At 48.3% G+C, this 17,789-nt stretch overlaps 1 protein-coding gene across 1 annotated transcript in view; it reads left to right on the top strand.

The window, feature by feature from the left end:
* The first annotated feature begins 1,893 nt into the window (after positions 1-1,893).
* The window catches only part of ACVR1 (activin A receptor type 1), a 55,314-nt gene continuing 39,418 nt past the window's right edge, over positions 1,894-17,789 (top strand). Inside the window, exon 1 of the mRNA XM_051623194.1 lies at positions 1,894-2,051. Coding sequence (XP_051479154.1) covers positions 2,044-2,051 — 8 coding nt within the window. The 5' untranslated portion in view covers positions 1,894-2,043. The remainder of the gene's footprint in view (positions 2,052-17,789) is intronic.

The following is a 17,789-nucleotide window of genomic DNA, read 5'->3' on the forward strand; positions in this document are numbered from 1 at the left end:
GTCCCTCAGCAGCAGGGCTGTGCAGGGGCACGGCCTGGGAAAACAAACTCAGCTGGAAACCCAGGAGGATGCTGCAGGCGTGCGAGGGAGCGCTACGGGGCAGCGACGGCGGCCCCGCGCTGGTCTGAGGGGCACCTAACTGCCGATCCAGTCCCAGGCCTTTGGGAACACAGGGAAGGCTCCAGACAGGGCTAGGCAGATGGGACCTGACAGAAGGGTTTCCCAGAGCCTGAGCTGCTGGTGTGGTGGGACTCGCCCTCCTCGCTGCGGGAGAGCGGTCCCGTCACTGTCACTGCCGGGGCAGCCCAGGGAGGCCTGGCACCGGGGCTGAAGTCAGGGGGGTGGGAGAAGCATCAGGAGGTCAGTACTATTTGGGAATTTCTGGTGTAGTTGGTTGCTCAGAATCGTTCAGGCTTGTTTAAAACGTAGGTTTTTGTGTCCCTAATTAAGCACATGGTAATTTCAGTGCTTGGTTGGTAGTAATTAGATGCAACTATTCTGGAAATCTGCTTCATTATCGCCCTTAGAAAGAAGCTTCTGCCTTTTCAGGAACTTGCAGTGACGTTTACTTAGTGCAACTGGCCCAGTGACTTCAGTTGAACCCAAACCAATCCAAGTAAGGGTCTTTATATCATGGTAGCCTTCATGTACCCTCGAGTGGTGCAGAAGTTGCCCACAGCCCAATTCCTGTTGGCGCTTTCCTCTCCCTGCAGGTCTCACGCTCTTCAGAGCTTTCCAGGGGCGGTGTGTGAGAGCAGGGCTGGTGCTGCCAGCCCGAGCCAGGCCCTGCTGCTCGCCCGCTGGGGCACTGGCACCTCTGTCCCGGAGCGGGGGACCCTGCCTGCCCTGCGCCCCTGCGCTGCCTGCTGCCCGGCACAGACAGACGCCCTGCTCCCAGGCCTGGCAAGAGGCGCCAAAGCTGGTCCCTGCTGGCCCAGCCCAGTGAGCTGTCGCTGGGAGGAGAAGCCACAGGCTCCTCGCTGCAGGTGAACGCGGTGGGTGCTCCTCCTGCAGGGGTCACTCCCCGGGGACCCCTCTGCCTTGGGCAGGGGCCGCAGCCTCTGCTGCTGCGGCGGGTGTGGGTCCGGCTGCCCGGAGGCGGCTGCGGTGCTGCTGCTGGGCGCTCTCCTGGGGTCAGCGAGGAACTCACACGGTACCGGAATGGGAACGGCCAAGGGGCCCTCACAGCAGAGCCCCTGGAGCGGGGCTCCCAGATGGAGATCCCCACACCCAGCCCCGCACGCACCCCGCACACAGCTCCGCACGCAGCCGCGCACGCAGCCCCACAGGCAGATCCCCGCACCCACCCCGCACGCAGCTCCGCACGCAGATCTCCAGACGCAGCCCCGCACGCGCCCCGCACCCAGCCCCGCACGCGCCCCGCACCCAGCCCCACACGCACATCCCCACACCCACCCCGCACCCAGCCCCACACGCAGATCCCCACACCCAGCCCCGCACCCAGCCCCACACGAAGCCCCACACCCACCCCACACGCAGATCCCCACACGCAGCCCCACACGCAGATCCCCGCACCCACCCCACACGCAGATCCCCACACGCAGCCCCACACGCAGATCCCCGCACCCACCCCACACGCAGCTCCACACGCAGATCCCCACACCCAGCCCCGCACGCAGCTCCACACGCAGCCCCGCACCCACCCCACACGCAGATCCCCACACGCAGCCCCACACGCAGCCCCACACCCACCCCACACCCACCCCACACGCAGATCCCCACACCCACCCCGCACCCACCCCGCCCCCAGCCCCGCACGCCCCCCCCCCCCGGCTGCCGGCGCGGCTCGCAGGGCCCCGCGGGGCCGGCAGGGGGCGCGGCGGGCGGCGCGGGCGGAAGTGACGCGGGGCCGGGGCGGGCGCCATTGCCGGGGCGGGCCGGAGCCGCAGCCGCCGCCGCCGCCCCTTTGTGGCTCGGCGGGCACGCGGGCGGGCGGCGGGCAGGGCGAGCGCCGGGCCTCGAGCTTGGCGGCCGCGCCGCCCATGGCCAGCCCGCCGCGGCCCTAGGCCCCGCACCGCCGCCATGGGGAGGTGAGTGCGGCCGGCGCGGGAGCGGGGCTGGGGCCCGGCCCGGGCGCGGGGGGCCCTGCCCGCTCCCCGCCTCCGGGCCCGCCCTGCCCGAGCACCCGCCGCTCCAGCGGGGGGACATCCGGGGGGGACGGTTCCCCTGGGCTGCGGGGCGGGAAAAGCTGCGGGGAGGAGGCGGGCGGAGGGAGCCGGTCCCGCCGCCGGGACGGGCACCGGGGCTCCGGTCGCTGCCCCGTGCGGGACCCGCCGTGCCCGGCGGCGAGCAGCGTGCCGGGCCTGCCGGGCCTGCCGGGCCGGGCGGCCGCCTGCCTCTCGTCCCTTCCTGGTTTTCACCCCGCGAACGTCCCCGCGCCTGCGGTGCGGAGCGGCACCGCATCGGAGCGAGCTGTGGCGGCGTTGCTGCGGCTCGGTCGGAAAGCAGAAGGCTCCGGGCCGCGGTCCCTTGCGCACGCTGGTCTGGGCAAGGTGCTTCGTCCCCTGCGCGGTGCCGGGGCTGTCTGCGCGGAGGGTCGGGGGGTCCGGAGCGTCCTGTGCCTTCGCAGCCGTGCCGGGAGGAGGCCGAGGGCCGGAGGGTGCTGGCGGAACCCCTGCCCGGCTGCTGCTGGCCGCACGGGCCCGCTCGGCTCTGCCCGTCAGCAGCGAGGCTTTAAAACCCACAGGCTGGGCTGGGAAATCTGGGGCATGAGCATAGCAGGGGAAGCTGCCGGGGCAGCCTTCCGCTCTGTCTATAAAATGTGTTTGAATAACCAGGTTTTAGCAGTACTTTTACAGTGAACTGGGCTAAACCCCTTTCTTTTCCTAAAATTGAGAGAGAAACTCATCTTCAGCTTTGGAAAGGAGGGGTTTATGTAGGCGTGCTGGGGTGCTGGAGGGGCTAATTCGTCTGAAGAGTGTTGGTGCTGGTGGCATCATAAGAAGGAGACTTCTGGATTCTGGACTGAGCTGCAGAACTGGCTCTTCTGCAGAGAAACACTTTTTAGGAATGATGCATTGAGCTTTCAGGAGAGAACAGGCGTTTTTCCCCAGATCTCACATGTTCAGATGTATGCACTGAGCCTTGCTGTCATGGATCTCAGCCTTCCGTTTAAGAAAAGTCCTATGGTAGTAGCAGTTTGCTGTGGGCAATGACACATCTATTTTTAATTCTACCGTTGTTTTTTTTCCTGTTAAAGGATCTTTACCATGATCCTTACACTTCATCTTCAGAGAAGCAGTAGTGACCTGGAATGCAGCAGATGCTTTGTAAATACTCCTCAAGCCCTGTCCTTGAAGGTCTAGAGCCGTTTGAAGCCTACTGGGCTGCCTTGAAGTTGAAATCTGGGAAAGCTGCAATCCTGGATGTGGAAAGCTCTCAAGTGCATGCCTGGTTCCTTTGATGACTTGGAGGAGGTGTTACGGATCTATTTTAGGGGAACAAAAAGTTCCTGTGTGCACTGTGCTCTCCCTCAGAGGTGTTAAGTGTGTGTGATGTTTTGAGAGGTTTGCCTTCCATCTCGGTGTTTTGTTTGCTGGGATAAGGGCTGCATTCCTCTGCTTCTTTTTGGGGGGCGGGGGTGCTGCTCCTTCCCAATGGCACAGGATTTGGGAGTAGTTACTGATTGTAAATCTGCTTGTTTGTCTTCCGTGCTGGAATGGCAGATGTGTTTCCTTTTGGTTGCTTCTGTCTCCAGCTCAGGACAAACTTTAGAGTCTGTTGCTGTGACTTAGATCACCCCTCAACCATTTCAGTTTGTAAACATTCAGCTTTTACAGGCCTAAACCATAGTTAGGTCAAAACTAGAAGGCAAGATGGTGACTAAAATATTCTAGGGGAAGAAATTGTGTTATGTATTTCTAGTTTTAAGTCTTAAAGTGTGTTTTAAAGTTGCAGGCTGAGGAAGGGAAACGGTACTGGTCTGGGACTAAGGATTTTTCCAGAGACATAGTCAGCAGCATCTGCATTTGTTCCACTGCACAGTTAACTGTTGTTCAGCCCTTTTCTCATGACTGTTTTTATATGTACATTAGGAAACTGGAAATATTTTGGTTGTGTAGCTGTTGAGATTGTTACCCACTGTTTATACTCTCTGTAGAGAAGCTACGGTTGCATTAGTTATTTTCAGAAGTATTTGTGAGGACCTGAAAGGTGCAGGCACAAGGTCAGTCTCACCATCCAGGCACTCCACTTTGGCTTTGTTGTGTTCTTAGAGCTTGCAATTTATCTCACTTGGAAACATGATAAATTTTTTTATGCTTTAGTAGCAGGATATCTGATATTCTTATGACTGCTTACACTCTTCTATATTACCAAATAATGAGTTGGCAGAATTTTTTCTGCCGAGGTGACCCGCTAAAGCTCCTTTAATGCCATTTCAGAAGAAACTTATGCAGGAGAATGTGGATGTGTTGAGGAGCTGAGGTGAAAGGGGAGGCCTAAATATAGCCATTTCCTGCAAAACTTATCTATATTTAGGACTAGCTCTCCAAATGAAATTTCATGTCTTCCCAAGCCTACAGAGTTTCTTTTCCTGTGTTACTTTTCCCTGATAACACTGTAGTGGTCTGCAGCCTGGCTGTGGTTGGCAAGTCCCGGTGCAGGAGGAAGGGAAAACACAGGGATTGGCAGCCAAGGCTGGGAAGGCCTGTGGACACCTAACTTGAGATGGCGTTGCTCGCCTGTGCCCAGCAGGGAAGGAATGGAGCCTTGCATCATCTTGCCAAAATTGCCAGACACAGCAAACGGTGAGGCATCAAGTAGCTTGTTTGGGAAGGATGCACATGAGTCTGGGAGGGGGATGAAAATGGTTGAGAGAAACACCCTCTCTCTCAACCCCTGCTTTGCTCTTTCAGGAGCTTCATGCTTCTTGGGAAGGGACAGAGCAGCAGGCTCTTCAGCAGCCAAGCAGCTCTTGGGGTAGGAAGAGAACATAGGCGGGGGAAAGAACACCAGCAGGGTGCTGTGGGTGGGTTGTGTTTGTGGTTTTTTGTTGTTTTTCTGGCCAGCTGGTACTCTGAAGTCATGCTTAAATTTAATAAAAGGCTGATGCTAAAATAGGATCTAGGGACAGCCGCTGTCAAATAATTAGGCACCCTTCTAGCCCCTTGTCCCTGCAAAAAAACAACAACAAAAAAAAAGCTTCTTGAATTCACTTGCGTTCCTAGGATGGACATTTCAGTATCTGCTTTTGTATCTTTAATCTACTGGGTATAACAGGTAAAAAACTTGGCCCACTCACCTGTGCAGCTACATAGAGCTACAGAAGAGCACAGCAGTGGTGTTGAAAGCAGTAGATTTCCCAGTGATAATTGCTGTTGTTCAGCCTGTGTGCCTGAGAATTCATGGAAATGTGTTGGGGTGGATTGTGGGTTGGCCTTGGTGAGGGTGTGCATGTGTGTTAGGGGATAGTTTTTTTGCTTTGAGACCTGAGGGTAGTCAAGACTGAGACAGCTTAAGAGCATGTTAGTTACACAGGTATCCAACGCTGTCTGAAAACACACCTTGAAGTGAGTAATTTATATCTTTTGCATATCTGTATGTGTCTGTAAAATAAGGAATGGTAGTATTTCTTAGCAGTGTTAGAAAGCTCAGCTTGCATGGTTGTAAAGTGTTTGGGGATCATGAATTTAGAAAATATTATTGGCTATGAAATGCTTGGAATTCCATGGAAATGCTTTCAAGAAATTCCTTTTTTGTTCACTATGTTTGCAGCCAAAACAGTTTTAGACTAATGCTTTCAAAAGCATAAAAATTTCATCAAATAGCAGTAAGTAGCTGTAATTAAACAGTTGTCTGTGTTGTGCTGCACTGTGACTGTTCCAGCTGATAAATAGTCCTTGCATTAAAATGTGGTCTTGTGCAGTTACACAGCACCTGCACACCTACAACAGGTGTGTACAGCTCAGTGTTCACAGGTTCCTATTTCCAAGCAACTTCAGTTTGTAAGTATTACTGGTAATCAGTACTTGCTTTCAAACTTCTACTCTCCTAACAAGATCTACAGTGGACTAATAATAATTAGAAAGCAGCATGGAATCCAGCCTTTGGCATAAATCCTGTGGGATGCTAGATGTTTTCTAGAAGGACCTTCAAGAGTGTGCTGATATTGCTAGTGAAATAAGTACAGAACTGACTTAATGATTCATCTGCTGGTGAACAGTCACCATCAGGTGCTGCATCACAGACTTTGCTAGTTATTACATGATCCTGTCTTTAAACGGGGTTCTTTTGATCTGCTCTTTCATTTCATGCTGAATCCACCCTGGCTGTCAGTGCCCTGCCTGGGCTGCTGAGCCAGCACAGGCTGCCAGCGTGGCTCTGTGGCATGGTGGGCCTGGCAGGCTGGGCTGCCTGCTTGATCCCAGGGCCTGTGGGGTGGAGGGTGCTGACCAGCTCTGCTCAGAACATGCTTTGCCTTCAAAACGGTGTGCCACCAGCTCTTCAGCACTCTAAAGCCCCAAAGGTCCATCATCTCAAGTGATTGTGCTCCAAATACAGAAGTAACAGAAGTCTCAAAGCAATCAGAGTAGTTAATTGTCCTTTGGATGGGCAGTTTCTTTATGCTCATGGCCTGTCCTTTTAGTTTGACTGGGGTTGGCTCAGTCTGGTTTTATGAAGGGGTGTGAGACGATGTAGGTGCAGCATGTCTCAGTAAAATGATTCCTCCACTGAGGAGAGAAATGTTTGAAAGGAAGTGTAGAGGTTTTAAAGTCATGATTGAAATGTAAGTTAAATGGGAAGCAATTATTTTACCTTATTTGTTATGATGCAAGAAATAGGGAATACCGTGTGTAGTCAAGAGTCAGCACTTTTGAAATTAAAAAAAAATGTAGCTTTTGTGTGCTGCCTGCGGAAGTTATGGAATGATTGCAGTGGGACATTCAAGAGAGTTTTGCTTTTTTTTTTTTTAAGAAAGGAGTTGGGTGTGTTCAGAGGTCTGTGCAGTGATCCAGATGCAGTTTTGGGCTCAGGAATTTACCTTTCACTGGGAAGCATGGGGTGAGGGGGCAGGAACGACCTTTGCATGGTATGTCCTTATGCTTCTTCCTGAGCATCTGCTACTAGCCCCTTTGGAGTCAGCAGGTTATTGCTGAGTTAGGTGTATGCATTGTTGTTCTCAGAAAGAATTTCTTTCCTGTGAGAGTGACAGAGCCCTGGGACAGGCTGCCCAGAGAGGCTGTGGAGTCTCCTTGGCTGGAGACATTCAAACCCGCCTGGATGCGTTCCTGTGTGATGTGCTCTGAGTGATCCTGCCTGACAGGGGCGTTGGACTGGATGATCTTTTGAGGTCCCTTCCAACCCCTAGGATTCTGTGATTCTCTGTTTCTCCTGTTGACTTGAAAAGGCAGCCAAATGGTTGCTCATCCCAAGAAGTATTTTTTGCCAGTGTACACAGCCCCCTTTTGAGATGCTCCTGGCAGAGCTAAACCACGTTACTGTGAGCTCCCTGTAGTGCTGCTGAAAAGATGCAAGTCTAGCTTGTAAATTAACTCAAGCCTATCTTAGGAAAAGGAAGACTTGATGAAGAAAAGCTTATTAAAACAAAAGCCCTCTGGTTTGGTGACTGTCCATGGCAGACTTTGGACTCTCCATTGGCCATGTCAGAAAGGAACAAATAAGGAGGCAGGGGATGGTGGCAGAGAACACCAGCAGCTATTATCTGTGCCTTTGTATAGCAGAGGTGATGATGCTGCAACGCTTAACCTTCTGTTCTAAGCACCTGGAACATTCCTTCTCAGCATGCTGAAGCCACAGATTGTCCTCAGTTGAATGGAGAAACTGGTAGGAGGACCTCTTCCTTGTCTTACAGAGCAGCCATAACTAGTTGTGTTCACTGGAGGTCAGGCATTTCTTGTTCTGACTACAAACCCTACCTCTCTGCTAATAAGCTGCAGAAGAGAGGCCAACAAACACCTCTTCTAATTGCAGGTCTGCTGTTTGTCTGGCAAGTATCCTGTAACAGTAGGAGCAGGTTGGCAGCTGTCTTTGGCTGGGCGGATAGCTTGGAGGCTAGAAGTGGCTTCCTTTTGAAGTCCTGCAAGCTGCTGAGCTCTGCTTTCAGGAGTTGAGGGTGCCTCAGTAGGCCTCTCCAGCCTTCCCCTCCACACAGCCTGGGGTTCCTGCAGAGCAGTTCTAGGCACTTGGTGCTGTGGTTGCACAAGCCTTTTCACTGGCTACTAAAGCCAGGAAGTAAATGGTCATGCCTGTCCCTCCCCATGTGCTGTTTTCTCTCTTGTTCTGGCATCTCTGGTCATGTGGTGAAGTGGACAAGTTATTTTTTTGATTAAAACTTTGTTTCTCTTGCCAGATTAGTTCTAACCTGGATTAATTTTTTTTTTTTGGTGCTGGTGCTAAGGAGGGATCACTGAAGGTATGAGTGGCTGGGCAGGCATGGGGAACTGTGTGTGCTACCTCGATGAGTCTGTGAGCACTGTTTCCTTACTGGAGTGTGTCATGGGTGTTGAGTTTGCTGGCTGTGACCAAGGCTCTTTGCAGAGTGCCTCAGCCCAGTTTGTGGGTGCCAGAGTGGACCTGGGGTTGTTCAATCCCCTGCAGGTTTCTTTGCTGTCTGCTTGCTCTTGGCCCTGGTTGTCACATCAGGTCGTGCTGGAGCACACATCTGTGGAAGCTCCACATGCCATGGTTGTTGTGCCACAGCTCTGAGGTCTGTCTGCCCTTTCTCCCTGTGAGGACTGTGACTGGCACAGCAGCCAGCCTGTCCTTGGTGAGACACCATTGCACAATGGCAGATCTGCCTGCTTACTCCTCCCTTTGGGGTGGATGGTTTCCTACAGTGTCAGTTAGTATTGATCTGGAGGTAGGAGAGATGAGATCTATATCTCCTTAGGAACAAACGTAAAATTAAACAAAATGCGTGTTTGTATTAGTCAGCCTAAAACAGACCATACTATTTAGGGCTCTCCACTGCAGTAAAGTTGTCTCTTGTGTTTGTGTGGGTGGACTGCAACAATTAAGTCATTTTAAGGCTGACTCTTAAAAGCGAAAAATAAAATTAAAGATAATGGCTTGGGTTAAGAGAATAAATTAATTGTGTCGTGTTACGTTAGAGCGAAGATAGATGGTACATTGCAGGTTGTTTATTCTTGGCAAAAAGTTGTCCATGTTGCATGTTGAAACTTTTCTTGACTTCATAAGAAGTAGTATTTTCAATTTGATGCTTAAATACTGGCTCCTGTTAAATAATACCAAAAGGTATTTTAGATGTGATGTAGCTCATGAAAAAAGTGCTGGTGCTCGTGAATTAAAAAAACAGGGAGTGTGCTTTTGGTGATTGTAAGTATGACAGAAAAATGTAAACGTTTGGGAAACACAGCTGAAATTTTTTTCTGGACATTCTTTCGTACTTACTGGTTATTTGTCTTGGTAATTTTCATTCCATTTGACCTGAACTGTAAAACCTGTGTGTGTCCTGAGTCTACATGATGATGATAAAAATATGCTTGCATGGCAATTTTCACTCTGCCAGATGCTCCTTTCAAGGGTAAAAAGGTGTAAATGTGATGTGGAACCACTGCTGCTTACCTGGATTCTGCAGCTGTCCTCACTGAAGAGGCAGCACATGGTCTTCCTTTGATGCAGTAGTTCTTCTCTCGGGGACAGAACCCTTCTGCTGCAGTGTGGAAGCCCTTTCTGTCCAGACAGCTAACCAAACAGAGGCACGTCTTTGTGGTTATGATGAAGGTTAAATCATTTGAGGATTGGCTATCCTCCAGCATCTTTGCATAATTTGAACCCTTCTCTGTCCAGAAAGAAACATGCGAGTTATTTCAAGTCACTGGGACAGAAGAAAAAGCTCCACCTAGAAGTCTGAAGAAACCTGGGCTGTGTTGCCTGTGCCTGCAAGTTCCCGCCTTCTGCATGTGCAGCACCTGTACAGGCACAGCTGGGGGAAAGGCTGGTGGCTTCTCTTTCACATGTCTCTTAACTTGGTCTTTTCTTCATGTCTGTTCTCATGGATTCTGCCCCTTGGCTTTTGTTGTCGGGACTCTGCACTTCTTGAAAATTCTTGACCAACTCCTTGGCTTTCCTTCTGCGATCTCTCTTAACCTCAGGTTAGTTGATTGTCAATTAGGCCTTTACAAACGTGCCAGAAATGCCACGTAGACACTTTTGTGTGTGTTTGTGGACCCGGCATGTTTGCATCAGCCTTCAGTAGAGAATAATCTAAATGAGTGGCGTGTTCCAACTTGCCTTAACAATAGGGTGTTTTTTCTGTCTTTGTGTAGGCATTTTGCACATTTGGAAGACTCATGTCCATACCTCTGAAGCAAACTTGTGCATAGTTGTTCTGCAAAACCTGTTGCAAAATCTGAAGCTCTTTATTTCCTTGCCTCCATATGTGTTCCTCACGACACAATATTTTGAAAAAAAAAAAAGTGCATCAGTATAATTCTTCCTAAATTATGGAAATAAAAACCTAAGCAGCATTAAAATACTGTTTGAAAGAAACACAGTATTTCCATGCCTTGTGCAACAGTGACTTTTTTTAATGAGTGGAAAAGTCTTTGACTTCATCTTTTTAGTTGGGATTTGATCCTGGATGCTGATTGGACATTCAAATAAAACATTTATTGGGCTCTAATGTACAACAACGTCCAGGACTTGGAGGGAACTTTATCTTGTTTCTCCGTATCTTGTTTCTCCATTAACAAGGCCAGAATGTCATGCAGTTATGAGCCAGAAGACCAGCCTTGCTTTTAGAAGCTGTCAGTTTTCTTCTGCAGTTACTGGAGTCTCTGGTGAGAAATGGGTGTTTCTGAGCCCACAGTGCAGTTTTTCTTTGTCCTTTACAAAGGGTCTGCTAGGAGCAAAACTTGCTTTATTCCTAGTCTGGGGATTTGTAAGACTTTGACACGTAGACCAATTATAATTATGTTGGTTTAGTTCCCAAAGTGGATGCTCTTTATTCTAAAAGAGGCCCCACTGCATGCAAACAAGAGTACTGAAGGCCCTGAAATGCTGGCATTTGAATGGTTTTGGCTTGGCTTTAAAATAAGTATCTACTGGATATATAGAGCTCAGGGGAGTGGACTGAAGCAAATGGAAAAGGTGAATTAACTGAAGTTGTTCCGCAAGGCTGGGTTAGCAGAGCCACAGCACATCAACACAGTGGCAGATGGAGACAACAGAGAGGGACTTTGAGAGCTTCTTTATATTTTGAGGCTATTTAGAAGTGAAGAAGATGCAATTCAGAGGCTACTGTTCCTCTGCGCAGTCCTCTTGTCATCATTGTTACTCTGCAGCATCAGTCTGGGTATGGCCTAAGACTGTCCTGCCAGAACCTGCCTCATTCCCACAAGGAATAGTGAGAAACATTTCTGGCTGTTCCCTGAGATAGAGAAGCCTTTAGCTTGCACCTTTTGGAAGACTGGTGTTTATCTCGTGGTACTTGATGGTTCTTTTGAGACCTGGTTGAAGAAATCAACCCGTTGCCTCTTTGAAGGGGGAGGAAGTGTGCTTCTTCAGGCACGGGCGTGCCACAAGGTGACCCAAAAGGAAGACAAATTGACAAACCCCACTTTTTCTGGAGAGGGAAGGAGCCTAACTCATAGCTTTCAACTGCCTTCTAGTAGGAATGCTGTAGTTTGAGGGCTCAGGGTGAGGTGGGAAGGCTCTTTTTTTTCTTGATGCTGCCTAGTTGAAAGTAGCATACGGTACTTTCCTTAAAGAGTACTTTCTGTGCTCCTTTTGCTCCTGATGGATCAGTAACAGGACAGGTCTCTTTTTGTAGGCTTGTGTGATTGTGGCACTTCACAGCAATTGGGGAAATTGGAGGACATTGTGGAGAACCTGGGAGAGCAAAGGAGCCTCCTTCAAAAAACTTTGGAGAAGACCTGAGGGAATATTAGGAAAAGAGGACCACAGAATTTGGGCATAGGTAACTCCCTGTAGAAATGAGATTGGAACCAACCTGGATGCAACTTGGAGGACTGATGTGACCTGCTTTGTAGGGTCTTCAGCTTGGAATTTAAATGCCACGAGGGACACTCAGGCAGGCTAATAGCAGAAGGCCAGGCATGTGGCTGAGTATCCATAATAAAATAAGTTATTGATTATCAACTGTTAATTGGGGCTGTTCCACTCTGTATGTGCATTCAGTGTTTGGACAATATGGGTGAAAGAGAAGCTGAAGCCACTTCACTGGTGGTGGTGTGTCTGGGTGCTCACCGTGCCGTTTCTGTGGCCTGGCTGATGGCACTGTCCATGGCACTGTGATAAGGTTCTTAGTGGCAAGTCAGAAGAAACGTGAAGGCATCAGATTGCATATTTGACTCGGGGTTGTGTGACCTGTAGAGCTCCTGGCAGCACAGGTGAGGTCTGGCAGGGCAAAGGTGGTTTGTGACAGTGTGGGTGTGGGGCAGGGGGCTGTGCTGTCTCCCTGTGCTCCAGCAGTGTCCCTCGGAGGGGCAGGGCTCAGGGAGCACCTGCTGGGTTCTAGCGTGGCAGCTGAACATGCACAGGAAAGGCTGCTTTCTGGAATGCTCATCAGTGTGAACAAGAATAGGGAAAAAATCCAACAAAACTGCATACGGAAGTGGACAATTGACTGTAAAATGAAGTCTCTATGGGTTCGGGGTGCTGACAGTGAAAGGGTAGGAAGTGTATTTTCTCCTCAAAGTTGTGAAATATTCTTGTGAAAATCTTGAGGCAGTTTTGACGTGATGGGGCTTGTTTTGGTCCCACAGGTGCATTTCGTTGTACGTGAAGGGGCTTCTTGTGAAAAGGAGCATGTTGCACTTGTGAAAGTTGGTGCATAAACATGTAGAGTGCTGGAAATGTACCTGTGCATCCTGAGCCCCTGAAGGTGCTTTGGGAACAGTTCTTCCAGTTTCTCTGTAGCTCAGATTTTGGAGGTCTAGCGCCCCTGTAACAAGTGCATATATAACTGTTCATTTCTTAGTTTGATGTTTGTCTTAGCTTTCTGTTGAAGGTTTGCTCGTCCCCTGTTGTGCACTTGGTGGCTCTGCACAGAGCTGTGGCTGCTGAACACTGCTGAGCAGCCCAGGAGGATGGGGAATGCCCCAGATTCAGCTCCTAATGCCATACTCGTTAAAAAATGAATGTTGGACAAGCCAAAGATGTTTGATTTAATGCTTCCAATGTACGTATCTCAATTGTATGAAAAAGATGTCTATTAAATGTGTAAGCTGACAACTTGATGCAGGTTTAGTTTTAACCCAAATTGTTCTTAGTGTTTCAGTCGCTGTGCAGTCATCTTTGGTTCTAACAATGGGAGAAAAAAGTATGTTTAATATGGTATCTTGATTTGGGATAATACTGGTCAAGAAGGCTACAATAGCTACTGTGTGAAGAAGCAAACCAACACCAAAGGAAAGAACTTAGGCTTGTACTGCTAACCATGAGTTACAACTTAGTATTAAGTGGGCTTTCTCACACAGTCAGAGAAAAGTGCAGTGGGTTTTCTGAAGTAGTAGTCAGTTTCTTGAAATAATGAGGAAATATTTATGTATCTTAAATATTTCAAGGAGATTCTGTTGATGCTCTGATCTTGAAAGGCCACTTTTCATACAAAAACAAAGAAAACCTGCAAAAACATGTATCCTGTTGCAAGTAATTTAAAATGTTTAAATAAAATAAATAAACATAGTAAAGATTTTCCATGTAAAACATGCAAAGAATTAGCATTTTATTTTACTCCGAATTTAGTTAAAAATTAAAGACCTAGGAGTTAAAACCTCTGAAAGAATTTGAGACAATAATGAGATTTTAGTCCTTGAGCTGACCTGCCCCTGAAGTGATACTGAGGTCGAGATCCTGAAGAAGTAGACTTCACCTTTGCTATTGTATATTTAAAGTATGGAAGTTAAAACTAACGTACATGGTTGAACTGTTTTGAGTTTAATGTGTATTTTTGTTGCTTTTCATGAAAGAACACAGTACATGCTAAATAAAGCTTATTAAATGCTCACCCCAGGTGCCTGATGAAGATAATGTAGAGGTGATTAACTCTCCATCCCAATGTGAGATGTGTAGCATTTCCTCAGGTGTTCAGCTCTTCCCGGTTGGGGTGGTGGGCACTGGCTGCCCAAGGGGCTAGGGGAGCAGCTGAGCACCCCCTGCCCACAAGGCTGTATGGGCACAGGGGGTTCTGTGCTGGGAGCTCAGCTGGGACTTCTGAAGGCAGGAAGGTGTGTTCCCATCTGACCTAGGAAGAGAGAAACAGTCTCTGCTGCCCCTGGCCCCAGGTCACCCAGACAGGACAGCTGCTGCTCTGGGTTCAGTGGCTGCAGGTACCATGTCCTTGACCAACAGGCTGTAATAGCAACATGTTGTGGTACTGTTTCTTGCATAATTAGCACATGCAGGCTGTTGTGAACCTGTTTTCCCATTTAAGGCAAACTTTTTAAACATTGTATTTCTAAGAGTGAATAATCAAAACAGATGTATTGCTTTCTCTTACAGTAAAATGTGAACTATAAAAAAGAGGCTCCTGGGGGTTCCTAGATATTAGAGTCCTGGAGCTGCTGGTTAAAGCCTGCTTGATAAAATACACCAAGTGTACTTTCCTCAGTAGTTGTGACTTACCTGCCCTTTCATGTGAACTGCTGTTTTGTGCCCTCTCCTTCCCATGCCACATGCTTCCCTCGCAACATGGTTGATCTGTTGCTCTTTCCACATACTTTTTGCATCTCTTTTGCCTGAATTCTTGGTTGGGGTAAGCAAAGATTTGCAGCAGTGACTTCAGGGTCTGTGCTTCCCAAGTATTGCTGGCCAGCCCAGCAAGCTCTCAGTAGCAGCTGAATCACAGAATCTTAGGGGTTGGAAGGGACCTCAACAGATCATCCAGTCCAACCCCCCTGCCAGAGCAGGATCACCCAGAACACATCACACAGGAATGTGTCCAGGTGGGTTTTGAATGTCTCTAGAGAGGGAGACTCCACAACTTCTCTGGGCAGCCTGTCCCACGGCTCTGTCACTCTCACAGTAAAGAAGTTTTTTCTGATGTTTATGTGAAAACATCAGAAGTTGTCATCTTCCCTTTCATCCCCTGTTATTCTTAACAAGGTTGCGTTTTTCCCTGAAAAGTTAGTCTGAACAATATGTTTGTATTGGATAATAATAACCTTCCTTTAGAAAAGAAGAAAAAAATAAGTGCAAAATCAGATGTAAAATTGGTTATTTAAATTGTGGCCCAACTTTGTAATTTAAATCACCATGATCAACTTGGCAGCATTTAAATGCATACCAAAACCTGAAATAAATATTCCACCTGTGCAAATGTAAAATGCTGTTTTGAACATTTCAGAACACCACATAAAATTCCAAATTGTGTGGGTTGGTGTTTTTTGGGTGTTTTTTTTCTTTAACCTTGTATCTTGCTTAGCTTTTGTACGGCTCACTATGCTCACACAGTGTCTCAGTGGGGTTAACTTTACGTTTTTGTAGTGATTTTTTTTTGCCTGTTAGTAGTCTAAAGAAACTTCCATCCCATGTATCCATCCATCCTGGGAACAGAATTCCCTGTTCAAGTAAGATGGTTGCAGCTGAAGGGGGAGTGTGACTGAACTCAGTGGTGTTGGATATCCATTCTGTGGATTTAGCCTGTGTGAGCCGAGAAGAGCTGGGTGTCTGAAGTGCTTTGAAGAAATGTTGCTGTCATTTTATGCATTTCTAAGAATAAGATTTTGAGTAAGGGAAGAGAAAGGAGGAAGGGGATGTGCATGGAGTGAAGTCTTAAAGTAGTGTGGAAGGTCCAAAGAAACCTCTACCCTTCTGTAAGAAAACTTCTCTAATGCCAATGTGGCGTAACACAGCCCCTAGAGCGGTGGTGCAGAGAACTGGAGGAGTCTAGGAAGGATGGAAATACTCTGTATAGTGCTAAAATGATTCTGTGCAGAGTTTCTTGCCTGAAGCAGCTTGTGCAGACTGGCTGGATTTTCAGGTGGCTGGGGATTGTTTTCTCCCGGGGAGTGGTGCAGACCTGCAAAGATCCCTAGCTTGTACAACCCTCCCCAGAATTGCTAGTTTGGCAACTCTGCCCCTAGGAAGTTTACCACAAAATTATTTGGAAGCTGTTTGATTTCTTTGCAGTCCTGCTTGTGGGAACCTCAGTATTCTTGGGCTTTGTACCACGGTCTGCCTCACTGAGCTGACGTTGCTGCTGGTGCCTGTTGTGGTGTGATGGCAGCATGGGCCTTGCACGGGGGATGGCAGAGCTGTTCCCCACTCTTACCCTTTTCTCCCCAGCTGTGACAGGGGAGCTGAGGCTGCCTGGGTATGGTCAAATACAGACCATCAACAGAATTCCTGTTCCAGCAGTGTGTAGACAAGAGCTGTGTTATGGTCTCTGGCTTGCCTGTGGTGCTAATATAAGATGGTCATACAGAGGTGTGACAGTTGCAGGACTGTAAAGGAGAAGACAGACTGATGAGTGGAGCAGCCAGATGCACAGTTTAATCGCTGCTTGAGGAGAACTGAAAGGTAATGTGCAGTTGCAGGCCCAGAAATACACTGCCTTCTAAACAGCTGCAGGTAAGAAGTCATGTCTTACAAGGGCTGTTGTTTGAAGGCCTATTGTTAGCAGCAATGTTTCTTGCAGCAGTGTCTTTGTAACAGTGGATCAGTGTTAATGTGTGTCCAGCAACACTTGTCTTCACCAGACCCTGGGTGCTGTGCTGTTGAACTTAGTGTCCTTGATCACAGCTGACTGGCACCCTGACAGTGCCCTTCAGACCCTGTTAGGAAAAAAGGGAACAAAAACGGTGTTGATCCCAGCTAGAAAAAAGTAGTTTGAGATCATGCACTGCTTTCAGTTAGAAAAGCTACTTAAAGTGTAGGGTGGAAGAGGCAGTGTGTCACCTCTCTCTGTGTAGCCTTCTGCTGCTGAGGTGCCCTGGATGAGATCGACCCCAGGCTCCACATTCCTGTCAGCTACTGGGCTGAAGGAGAAAATATTTTGAACGCCATTCTTTATTGCCTTCCTTCACTTCTTTCTTTGCTGTTAACACAAGTGCAGTCTAATCCTTTTGTAAGCAAGGTGATAATACTGAAAGCTATCTGCTGTGTAGGATATGAAGTTCTAGTGCAGAGGATAACTGGGAGAGAAGGTGGCCAAAAGGAGAGTGCATGGACTGGAAGGTAGAAACCAAGGTGAAGGACAGGGTTCTAGAAAATTAAATGAAAATGATCACTTTAAAGGACTTGGAGTGAGTGACAATGATCATGGTGTAGTAAGGAGACAGGAAAAGAGGAGAAATCAAAGTGCTTTTCTTTGAATGATTTATGCCATGTAACTCTTGTAAGTAGCTACATTTCGGTTTAATGCATTGTCATGAGCTAGGTGTTAGGAAAATGCTGCATTGCTCTTCTGGTGCAGGAAACTTGGGCAGAGAGAAGATTCTGTTTGATTGTAGAAAGGGCTCTTGTTGAAGAACAAACCTGACCATCAAAAGGACTTCATGAAGTAGTGGTTGGCTGGCTTGTTAATTTTAAACTCTGCTAGCTCCAATCTTAATTATCTTTGCTCTAGGAGTCCATGGGGAATATTAGGTGATCATTTCTGAAAACTGCAGGCAGGACAAGAAGGAAGTTTCTTCCAGCAGACAATCATAAGACAGTTCAAGCCCAAAGCTTTGGTAAAAACAATTGCAGTCTTATCTATGTCCCTGACAAACATCTTGCAAACAGGAGGCAGATGACTTTTGCACAAATCAGTAGTGATGGCTTCTGTTTTTATTAGCTCGAGTTGTCAAGTAGGTTTATATTATTCAGTCAATTCTGTG

This window comes from Apus apus, chromosome 6 (assembly GCF_020740795.1).
Source record: "Apus apus isolate bApuApu2 chromosome 6, bApuApu2.pri.cur, whole genome shotgun sequence".
Lineage (NCBI taxonomy): Eukaryota > Metazoa > Chordata > Aves > Apodiformes > Apodidae > Apus > Apus apus.